At 42.4% G+C, this 12740-nt stretch overlaps 1 protein-coding gene across 2 annotated transcripts in view; it reads right to left on the bottom strand.

Moving 5' to 3' along the window:
* Window positions 1-12740, bottom strand: part of si:ch211-51h4.2 — a 99765-nt gene that overhangs the window by 28046 nt on the left and 58979 nt on the right. For both annotated transcript variants that reach the window (XM_020049289.2, XM_034293795.1), the window contains one exon: window positions 642-782. In XM_020049289.2, the coding sequence (XP_019904848.1) occupies window positions 642-782 (141 nt within the window). The remainder of the gene's footprint in view (window positions 1-641; window positions 783-12740) is intronic.

Consider the following 12740-nt stretch of genomic DNA (forward strand, 5'->3'; position numbering starts at 1 on the left):
GAAAGGAAAGGTCATCTATGTAGTATTAAACTAATATCACAGTTTCAGTAGAAATCAACTTCAAAGAAAACATGTTAGACATTGTGATATTTCCCCCAGACAGTGCCGGGCACAGACCTTCCGATGGGCATGTGAGTGATGCGCGTAAAAAAGATGGACACATGCCCGTCTGTATACACGACGTCACCAAGGCGGACGGGCACATGTCACCTGGAAAGGGCACTAGATAGCAAAGGGGCATGCGCTCTGCACAGGTTGAGCCTTACCCGTGCATGTGCCTGCACACACTTGATCCACAGGAAGGCTGGTGAGCAATACACTAGACCAATCCACACAAAATTACCAGAGGCACGCTACAGTCTATGTTGAACAAAACAAGGTTAAGACGAGAGGGATTCAAATATCAAATATCCCATAACTCCTTGCTCCCTTACTCAACAAGGGACCAGTGTCCATGTTTGGTATGACAGTATTTACTGCAATGCAATGATCCCTAACTACTGCTTGGAATCACATGTTGTCTTGAACCTAGAATATAGGATCTGTGACTGTGGAACCTCGACTCTAGGGTCTGTATTGTTCAACCTAGACTACAGGGTCTATGCCAGACCATACAGAACAATGTGATGCAGCGCACTCACGCCTCCAGGGAGATATTGGAGAAGATCAGGGTGTAGCCTGTTGCAGAGGACTCAGACATCATATCGCTGGTGGTGTTCACCCCAACCTTCAAAACCCTCTGTATAGACATCTGCGGGACAATTTCTAGAACAGCCCAGCACCTGAGAAGGAAGGAGGGAGAGAGTGTCAGTAGGTAATGGAGAGAAAAGCGAGAAAGAGGGTAAAACAGAGGCAGAGAGTATTAAAGTATTAATTTGACAATTTTAACCTCTCAATTAAAAAGTATACTGTTGTTACATCCCAACATTCACAATATAGCCGAAAGTACGTAGACACCTCCACTTGATCTAAAAATAGTTTTAAACTATTCAGCAACATCAGCATAAGAACTGTCGGGAATTTTACGAAATGGGCTTCCATGGCTGAGCAGCTATACCCAAGCCTCACATCAACATGCGCAATGCCAAGCGTCGGCTGAGTGATGTAAAGCACACTGCCACTGTACTCTGGAGCAGTGGAAACAAGTTCTCTGGAGTGATGAATTACGTTTCATTATCTGGCAGTCTGATAGACAAATCTGGGTGTGACAGTTGCCAGCAGAATTTTTTTTACTGGAATGCATAGTGCCTACTGTAAAGTTTGAAGGAGGAGTGATTATGGTTTGTGGCTGTGTTTCAAGTTTTGGGCTAGGCCCCTTTGTTCCTGTGAATGCACAGTGCCTACTGTAAAGTTGGGTGGAGGAGGGATTATGGTCTGGGGCTGTGTTTCAGGGTTTGGGCTAGGCCCCTTAATTCCAGTGAAGGGTCATCCTTATTCTACAGGATTCAGAAGACATTTTAAAGAATTGTAAAAACATCATGATGATGATCAATAGAAACAGGATGCACCTGCTTACAGTCCTAACAAAATTTAAATTGTCACAGCAAAGGGTCTGAGTACCAATGTGATCTTTTTTTATTTGCAAACATTTCTAAAAACCTCATGTCATTATGGGGTATTATGTGTAGATTGAAGAGGATTTTTAGCCAGCCAAGAAGAGCAAATATCTCTTACAGAGTGAGTGAATGAGTGAGAAACTGACTGACTACCCCTTGTTAAACAGCGTAATGGTTAGAGGCGCAGCCTGCAAAACAAATTGGCTACAACCTTCAGTAGCTATGTTATAGTAAGTAAACCAGAAAAGGAACCAGGCAAGCCAAGTTCCGCCGGCACGGAATTAATAGTGTAAAAGTTCACTCACCTAAAGGATTATTAGGAACACCATACTAATACTGTGTTTGACCCCCTTTCGCCTTCAGAACTGCCTTAATTCTACGTGGCATTGATTCAACAAGGTGCTGAAAGCATTCTTTAGAAATGTTGGCCCATATTGATAGGATAGCATCTTGCAGTTGATGGAGATTTGTGGGATGCACATCCAGGGCACGAAGCTCCCGTTCCACCACATCGCAAAGATGCTCTATTGGCTTGAGATCTGGTGACTGTGGGGGCCATTTCAGTACAGTGAACTCATTGTCATGTTCAAGAAACCAATTTGAAATGATTCGAGCTTTGTGACATGATGCATTATCCTGCTGGAAGTAGCCATCAGAGGATGGGTACATGGTGGTCATAAAGGGATGGACATGGTCAGAAACAATGCTCAGGTAGGCCGTGGCATTTCAACAATGCCCAATTGGCACTAAGGGGCCTAAAATTTGCCAAGAAAACATCCCCCACACCATTACACCACCACCACCAGCCTGCACAGTGGTAACAAGGCATGATGGATCCATGTTCTCATTCTGTTTACGCCAAATTCTGACTCTACCATCTGAATGTCTCAACAGAAATCAAGACTCATCAGACCAGGCAACATTCTTCCAGTCTTCAACTGTCCAATTTTGGTGAGCTCATGCAAATTGTAGCCTCTTTTTCCTATTTGTAGTGGAGATGAGTGGTACCCGGTGGGGTCTTCTGCTGTTGTAGCCCATCCGCCTCAAGGTTGTGCGTGTTGTGGCTTCACAAATGCTTTGCTGCATACCTCGGTTGTAACAAGTGGTTATTTCAGTCAAAGTTGCTCTTCTATCAGCTTGAATCAGTCGGCCCATTCTCCTCTGACCTCTAGCATCAACAAGGCATTTCCACCCACAGGACTGCCGCATACTGGATGTTTTTCCCTTTTCACACCATTCTTTGTAAACCCTAGAAATGCTTGTGCGTGAAAATCCCAGTAACTGAGCAGATTGTGAAATACTCAGACCGGCCCTTCCGGCACCAACAACCATGCCACGCTCAAAATTGCTTAAATCACCTTTCTTTCCCATTCTGACATTCAGTTTGGAGTTCAGGAGATTGTCTTGACCAGGACCACACCCCTAAATGCATTGGAGCAACTGCCAAGTGATTGGTTGATTAGATAATTGCATTAATGAGAAATTGAACAGGTGTTCCTAATAATCCTTTAGGTGAGTGTATGTTGTAGCCTTCACTGGATTAAAACTGTCTTTAACTACAACCCCATGGTGCTATACATTTGCCCGGTGTTGGTATAGCAACTCGACATTTGGTCATTTTGTCACGCATTAACATCAAATCAAGTTTGAACATTTAGCTAGACACCATTAAGCATTGTGTTAAACTAACATTTCCTTTTAAGTTTACCACCACAACAAATAGCATCTATGAAATGTATGGCTTTTGCCACAGGCCGTTTTAACTGCTTATTAGCCAGTAATAGGCTTACTAGTATCTACTACTTGAAATTAACACAGCCAAAGCTATTTCATGGCGCAAAAACATTGGTTTTTCGTTCATTCTTGAATGAAATTGATACAATAACTATCAATATAGGTTACTTTTTCGTCAAGTGAAAAGACGAGAGAATCGTAGAAACCCCTACTCTTTTATTGCCCAAGGGTTTTTTATCTAGCCTATATTACCCCAAAATTCATGCACAGATGCGTACTTAAAAATCCACCAGAAATGTAACGTAAACGTCTTCCATGGACGTCCAGGCCTTTTTGTGTTGGAGAGCTCACAAGTGCGTTCTTTTTTTCTCAGAAAGTACCAAACTGTTGATTTGGCCACTCCTAATGTTCCTGCTATCTCTCCAATTTGCAGCCTAAAGAAGGCCTTTTTCACTTGCATTGAGAGCTCTTCTGACTGCATGTTGTGGGTTCACAGCAACAGCTTACAAATGTGAATGCCACACCTGGATTCAACTCCAGACCTTTTACCTGCTTTATTGATGAAGAAATAACAAAGGAATAGCCCACACCTGTCCATGAAATAGCTTAAGAGTCAATTGTCCAATTACTTTTGGTCCTTTGAAAAAGAGGGATCTACATATTAAAGAGCTGTGATACCTAAACCCTTCATCCAATTTGGATGTGAATACCCTCTATTTACAACTGAGAGACTGCACTTTAAGACCATCTTCATTATTTAACTGTCACTTAAATATATTTTGGTAAACAGACAAAATAACAAAACGTGTCAGTGTCCAGTTATTCACGGACCTAAATGTATTTAAAATATTTATACTGTTATTGTTTTCAAAAGAAACAAACCAGCCATGGAGTGATTGGAGTAATTTTTTTCATTATAGGTAGGCTGCGTAACTATTAGCCATCTACAGTAATATTTGTACCAGAGTACACTTTAGTTGCATTAATAAACATTCGCTGTCCATGTTATTTCAGCAAAGATGTAATGGCTGAGGTAGAAGTTACATTCATGCTGTTTAAATAGCGTAATGGTTAAAGATACGGTCTGCCACATAGACTACTGCAGATAAAAACAAGCCAGGGACAAAAAAAATCATCCCTTGTAATTGTGGGCCGGCTGTACTAGGCTTGCCAGGTTCCCTTTTTGGTACATTTTTTTAAATCCATTTCAGAATGAAGCTGTAACATAACAAAATGTGGAAAAAGGGAAGGGGTCTGAATACTTTCCAAATGCACTGTATATACTTGTATGGACACAGGCCCTAAACAACCTTTTATTTTTTAAGACTGGGGGGTGCATTGCATGTTTGATTGTCACTACATTTTACTGTTTAACAAAATACTGTACAGTCTGTACAGTATTTTTTGTTTAGTCAGTCACTGACTAAACAGACCGGTGAAACCACTAGTGACAAGGAGCAACTACACAGGCATTTGACATTTCTAATAAACACAGCAACCACACCTTTAGAGTATGTTTCTCAGCTGTATACTGTCTTGTAACGAAGTCTGCAAAAAAACAATTGGACTCAGAGTCAGCCATCTGTCACAGCCTTCCTCTTTTTTTCTCAACCAGTTAGACAGTATATATGATACGCCTCAGCAAAAACAGATATTTAGGAGCTGACGGTACATACCAGTGCGTACATATATATGCTATATATGCTTGTTTTCCATGTGATAAAGGAAGTTTCACTAGTTCAACTGCTGCTAGTATAACTGGCGTATAGGTGGGCTGTGACTAAATGACTTGAATAAGTGCACGCGTCAGCTTTGTTTCCATCGGTTCTATAGACATGCTACATCCACACTGCACTAGGCTACAACCCCGATGGAGCATGTCTATGGGTCTACTTGCATTGTAAAAAAAACGAAAAAATACAACAACAAAAAGGCAATTTCTCAAGGTAGACAGAGCATATATTACCTATATGATACAAAGACCATTTTGGGCACAGAGGATTCTCTAGCCACAGATCTTTGACTCAACAATTTACCTCAAACATTTTAGATAGGAAAGGGTTACCAAAGGAATCTATCGCTTCCTCTCTAATTCCCCCTTCCTTCTCTTTCAACTTCTCTCTTTTTTTGCTATCTCTCTTGAAAGAGCTTCAGTGATGAATGTTGTAGCATTCTCAGCCCAAATTGAGGGCAAATCATACCCTGTTGACAAGCCCATATATTATCTGTTGGGGAGGCCAACATGCTGTTGTGACAGCCATAATATCAACAAGTTTATTGAACTAGGGGTGAGTGAGGAGGTTTCAAGGACAGGGTCAGAACAGAAATCAATAGTGACACAGAAGAATAGAGCAGATTCCCTGATTTGAACTGGAGCATGACTGTAGAGGACTACTCTAAATAGTATGTAAGGTACAATAGGCCAACATACAAAGAATGACCTTGGTTTGATTGAACAAAAGGCAGAAGCGATTACCCTAAAATTGGGATTGGATGATAAACGTTTTGCTGAAGATTGCGGTTCCCATAATTACTGAAAGAAATGTCCGAAATTTAACAACATTCAATGTCAGTGAGGGCAAAAGGAAATACAATTATTCACAGAAGTAAATGTGGTTATTGCTACTATTTATGGTTGTGAAATATTAATTGTAGTGTAATTGGTAATGATAGCAGTATTGAGTGTAGCAGTACTAATAATAGTAAAGGAACTTTCATTTGCTGCATTATTTACAATTACTTGTAATGGGATGATTTGTTGATGTACAATCACTACAATGGGTTTTTATGGACTGTATAGTAGGCTTGTGTGAGTATTATAATCCTTTCAATGTATTACTGTAGGTATATTCTGATGGTTTTGTCAAAATGGCTCCAAGAGGATGTGGTTATTGCTAATTTGTTTGCGCCATCATTTTCAGGATTAATTTCCAACCAGAAGTGAATTATCAAAAGATAATGTGACTGGTGAGTCGACCTGTTTTTACTGCAGCTTGCTGTTTCTAGCTAATCCTTTGAAAATAATGTTTATGCATGTGATACATTGTTGTGTTTAAACAAAGCTTATTGTTTGTGCTAAACGTGGGTGCTAAAGATATTTTCAACAGGAAGTAGTTTAGTAGTTTCAGTTGAGAAATGCTTAGCCAAATGGTTGTTTTGTCCATTCTTATGATTGCTGTGTGTGATGGCTGCCTTTCAACAAACCTATGATTGCTTTAGCCAAAAGTGTGTCCGTTTAAGCATTACAAGCATTTTATACATCTCATTGGATGTGTTTTTGTTTTTGCTTTAGTTAAACTAAGCTTTTTAAGTAGTTGGGTTATTGTTGCTGGTAGTGGGGCAACATACACAAACAACACAATGTTTGTTATTTTTAAGTGCCTAATTAAGGCTAAACCTAGAAATGTATTACTCTGTCCAGCACCATTAGCCTGGGACAAAAACTGATATATAACACATGTTGTATAACATTAAAATGCTATTCTAGCTAGCTGTTATACTAAGCTGATAAGGCTATCTAGAGTCATAAACGCATAGTTTGTGCTATGCCCTTTGTAGATGCTAGAAGGCTGAATTTACCAAAATCTCTTATAATCTGATAAAGAGAAAAGTGCACTATTACACTACGGTATAAACTTGTCTTACAATGGGATGTTCTGGCGGGGACCTTCACACATGGAGCACTTCCCAAATAGTATTTATATTACGATTATTATCATTTTGCTGACACTCCTATCCAGAACAACTTACATTATTGATTGCATACATTTAGTACTTATATTTAGTACTATAGAATTAATTTTTGGGGAATTACAGAGGAGGCCAATTTGGAATCTGCCAACAATTTGGTGGCTTGATGCTATAAGGGCCAGACTAGATATTTGACTAGAACCCAGGGTTAAAACCATTACAATAAATGCCATGAGATCTTTAATAAGCACAGGGAGTCGGCACCCTTGACAGGGCAATGGTTCCTGTGTAGCTACAAGAGATGTAGACTCCAGTCATATATTTTGCAACTTGAGACTTGACTCGGTAAAAAGAGTAAACACTTGCAACTTGACTTTGACTTGATGCCTATGACTTGCGACTTGGATTTAAGTTGTATGACTCGAGGGACTTGTTAAGGTTTTTCCAGCACCTTTCTCTCATCTCTGTCTGCTCACATTGCCCGACGCTCAAAGACCTAGAGTTCGATGTTCTCAACACGTATCCATTGGGTGAGGGTGGTTGGAGGTGGATCTCTTCTCCTAGTGGTTTGCCCTTGCTGCACTGGTGGCAGTCACACGGAGGATTTCAATGTACACACTCAGCGTCAGCCAATCAGAGTGCAGAAGCCTATACAGCTCCGGAAGTAATTAAAAAACCACTGCACCTTTTTTTTTCTTTTCCCAAAAAGTTGAAAAGGAAGGTTTTGAGTGAAGACCAGAAGGGTTAAAATTAAGAGACCACTGCAAAGTGAATGCTTTTGTTCCTCACATTTTACACATACACATTTTTTGGAAAGGAAAGAAAGGTGCGGTGATCTCTTCATTTTTTCCGGAGCTGTATATTAGGCTAGCAACCCCACTGGTCATCCTACCGAACTTCAGGCGACTCCAGGGGTCTGTTCAAGGCCTAAAAGCCCTAGGGGGCTCCAATCCACTCATAGAACTAAAGTTACAGAACTCCGGTAACTATTGTTCTATTTTGTGGAGCTCCGCTCCCAAGAGGGAGCTCTGCTCATAGTGGTTCAGGGCGAAGAATTGCGCTGCCGAGATGTACTCCCTGACAGACCCAATATACCCACAGGCAATCAGATCAAGTCTGGCAAACACCAAGCTCTGCCGTGTCCCACCAAATAAATTTGCACACTCTGGCATCAATCATGTCCACGGCTCCGCTACGCCTATGAACAGATAAGTGGGCAGACATGCGTGAACGCTGTAATCAGCTACAAGCACCAACAGACAATTCACATGAATAATCTCCAAAACGAGGAGAAGACAGGAAAAAACTAGATATCCATTGGAGTATTACGCAACGTGTCCCGCTTGTCAACCCGTCTCCTTGGCAGAATGGGCGAAAGACTGGGCGAGAGAACCTGAGGAAATATGCACAAGGTCGTATTGGATAAAAGGGGAAGGTGTCGACCACGACACCACCTGACAAATATCCTCAACCTTCACACCTCCAAAAAGAGCAGCAGAAGCAGCCATACCACGAGTGGAAGGCACTCCGACTCCAAAAGGCAAAAGACATCCTGTCATCTAATAAGCCAATTCAATAGCTTCCTTAAGCCAATGAGCCAGCCGCTGTTTAGCAGTGCCTTACCCAACGCCGAAGTGCCATAACGCCCTGAGGTGTCACTCGGCTCTCACTGATGACAACATTTTCAACGAGATCTCAATGAAAGGCTCGAAAAGTGCTGCATGCAGCGCATCGAGGGCTAAAAACAAAATCCCTATAGAACGGCCCTCGCACCATAGTGAAAAGAAGTTCCATTTCCCCGCGTACACCTTAGAAGTAGGTACAGCCCGAATACCCCAAACTGTGCTGATCACAGCAGCTGATAGCCCACGCGGTGAACCAGGCCACGATGGGTGGCCTATCACAGGCCTTGCTCCTATCGAGCCTCTCGCTTGCAATGATGTGTCCTCGCATTGAGGGATCTGCCACGGGCTCTGGATCAGTAACAGATTGATCTCTGCGAACCACGGCACACCTGGGCTGTCCGGAGCCATCAGCATCATTAATAGTCTCTCCGATCTCACTCTCACCAACTAGGGGAGAATGCAGCTTACTGGGGGAAACGCGTAAAGGAGCGCGAGTGAAGATGTCCACTTCCAACAGAGCGACATCCTTCTCCCTCAGAGAGAAGCACAGGAGGCACTGAGCAGGTCTACCACTGCTGTCCCAAACCGGCTCCATAACGCATAAACAATGTCTGGGTACAGCATCCACTCCTTGGGACATGAGGTCTGCTCCCACATTGAGGAGACCCAGAATATGGGAGGCCTTCGATGAGCGCAGGTGCTCTTGGGCCCAATTCCATAATTCCTTTGCTAGTTGGTGGAGTACAGAAGACCTGACTCCCCTTTGGCAATTGATCTAGGCCACCGTCATCCTGCTGTACGACCACACCAACACATCGCAATACTGAATCATAGAAGCCAAGTGGCGCTGGATCAACAAAACCCCTTTCTGCTGCAGGCCGTTTATGTGTCCTCAACTGCTAGTAGGCGCTTAGGCAGGCGTAGTTAATATGACACTTACTGTCAACAAGCCATGTCGGTATGGTTTTTCTATCCGTATTCACAGACTTTTATGGAAGTATTCAGTGAATGTTTTCTTCGTCTTCACAACATGGTAGGCCATTGCAATTCATTTTCATTTTGGCTATGCGCCACCTCATTCATTCAGAGCAGGCATATGTTCATTGGTGCAGCCACAGGGTTGTCAGCGGCCTGTTTGGCCACAATATACGTGACATGCTGCAGGGACTTAAGAGTATGTTTTTGGTTCCCTTTACAGACAACAGCATTATTGGCTTTTGTCTAGAGCGCACGGCAGGTATGGCAGAATGTGTACCTTGCCATTTGTTTTCGACCCACAGAAACTGTTTCCATGGATGGAATGAAAATGATTGAGTTTGCTTTGCCTCGTACCATGCCATGTTAGGGTCCCACTCTAGAATGCACTATAAGCTAACAAAAATGATTGGTCACAAAGACGAAACCGGTACTGTATCGACGACACCGGTACTGTACCATATGGGGGGGGGGGGGGGGGGCAGTACAGACACTTTTTAATGCAAGCGAAAATATAAGTGGGAAGATTGACAAAGATCACAAGCAAACATTTTAAAATGGGGAAATAAAATGGGGAAATCGAGCAATGGCCCTTACACGCCAATGACTGTCTTTGTCTACTGGCCCGACGTTAGGTCTAACTGGCCCTGGGCCGTTGTTAATGTTGAACACTGACTGGTATATTAGATATGCTACCCCATGCTTCAGACTACTTATGTAAAGCTGATATGCTACATCAGTTGGCCTGAAAGCATGAACATTATTTGCACCTGCGTTTCTAGCTTTAACGTTGGAAGATTAGTTAGGGTCCAACGTTTTCCCATTGAAGTACGTTTACGGCCATTTAAATGCCATGAGATTTTTTCTGATATGGTTGCGGTCTCTCTACAGTGTAAATGAAGAACACCGCAAAAAGCAGTTTTTAAAATGATATTTTTTAAAAGGGTTAAGACTTAATTTTACAGTATCTGCAAATAATAATAAGTATGAATGCATTGTACAGTTCTGCTTTGATTTCAGCAAGCACCCTTAATATATACAGTAAATGAGCAATTACTAAAGCTGTACTTTACTTTCAGGGGCACACTTAATTATTCACTAAATACATTTTTCTAATCTGTAAAGCATGACAGAAGGGCATGACAGCTAAGGTTTCTCCCTCTGATTCAACCCCACTGCCCCCAGCAGCCTAAATGTCCAGAAATACACTTCCAATTCCAATTTTAAAAAGGTGACAGTGGCCCTTAGGCAAATGTTTGAACGTGTAAACCTTGAGTCCGCTGAGCTCTCAGAAACAAACTGCAGATCAATGCCATCTGAACTGTGAGGGGAAATATCGTAGAGTTAACCTTTTTCTATGTTCAGAAATAATTACGAGTTCATTCTAATGACTCCAGCACTGCCTCCTAATGGACCCTTTAACTGTGGAGTGCCTTGTAGTGGTACCTTGTGAAATGCCCTCATACATCTATCAGTGTGTCACTTCTCAAACATCCCCAGATTTATAGACATGTTTAATGGAAATGGTGGTTCTTAGGGACTGTTTATCAGAGGTTCACTGCTTTGCAGTGGGAGCCATGCTCTCTAGATGTTTTTTAGGTGACAAAGGTGTCTCGGGTCTCATTTAGGTGACACATTTCAGATCCCACGAGTGGATTGCAATAGCTCAACAGCGGCAGCCATCACAGTAGGAGTTCTCCTGTTGATCAATGCTCAGTCCACACTCACATTTCTGTTCATTAATGAAGTGCCACCAGCGTCGGCTTCCACTGTGGCTGGTGTGCTGATGACCGGAATATTTGCCACACAGGACACAGTCTACCTGAAGCAAACTGAATCAAAAACTAGGAGCATTAGCATCCTCATTTGTTTGATTCTTTATTTTTTTGCCTACGAGATGAAAATGGAAAGGAATGCTAGGTGAAGAAAGTGTGTTCCACATGGTAGCTCAGGGCACAGATTTTGTTGTTCATCTAGAAGATCTCAACCTATTTTAGGCCAGTGCCCCCCTTATCCATTATCCAGGTCCCTTACCACCCCTCATCAAATAGGTTATACAGGGAAAAAACAATTAGATCCCCTGCTGTTTTTGTACATTTCCCCACTGTCAAAGAAATGGTCAGTCTATAATTTTAATGGTAGGTTTATTTGAACAGTGAGAGACAGAATAACAACAACAAAATCCAGAAAAATGCATGTCAACATTTTTGGATTAGCATTTTAATGAGTGAAATAAGTATTTAACCCCTCTGCAAAACATGACTTAGTACTTGGTGGCAAAACCCTTGTTGACAATCACAGAGGTCAGACGTTTCTTGTAGTTGGCCACCAGGTTTGCACACATCTCAGGGGGGATATTTTGTCCCACTCCTCTTTGCAGATGTTCTCCAAGTCATTAAGGTTGTTTGGCAACTCAAACCTTCAGCTCCCTCCACAGATTTTCTATAGGATTAAGGTCTGGAGACTTCATGACCTTAATGTCCTTCTTCTTGAGTCACTCCTCTGTTGCCTTGGCCGTGTGTTTTGCGTCATTGTCACACTGGAAAACCAATCCACGACCCATTTTCAATGCCCTGGCTGAGGGACCCAAGACATGACGGTACATTGCCCTGTCTATCGTCCCTTTGACGCGGTGAAGTTGTCCTGTCCCCATAGCAGAAAAACACCCGCCAAATCATAATGTATCTACCTCCATGTTTGACGGCCGGGATGGTGTTCTCGGGGTCATAGGCAGCATTCCTGCTCCTCCAAACACGGCGAGTTGTGTTGATGCCAAAGAGCTCGATTTTGGTCTCATCTGACCACAACACTTTCACCCAGTTCTTCTCTGAAACATTCAGATGTTCATTGGCAAACTTCAGACGGGCCTGTACATTTGCTTTATTGAGCAGGGGGACCTTGTGGACGCTGCAGGATTTCAGTCCTTCACGGCTTAGTGTTTTACCAATTGTTTTCATGGTGACTATGGTCCCAGTTGCCTTGAGATCATTGACAGAATCCCCCTGTGTAGCTCTGGGCTGATTCCTCACAGTTCTCATGATCATTGCAACTCCACCAGGTGAGATCTTGCATGGAGCCCCAGACCGAGGGTGATTGACAGTTCTTTTATGTTTCTTCCATTTGCAAATAATCTCACCAACTGTTGTCACCTTCTCACCAA

This window comes from Esox lucius, chromosome 8 (assembly GCF_011004845.1).
Source record: "Esox lucius isolate fEsoLuc1 chromosome 8, fEsoLuc1.pri, whole genome shotgun sequence".
In the NCBI taxonomy this organism is placed as follows: Eukaryota; Metazoa; Chordata; class Actinopteri; order Esociformes; family Esocidae; genus Esox; species Esox lucius.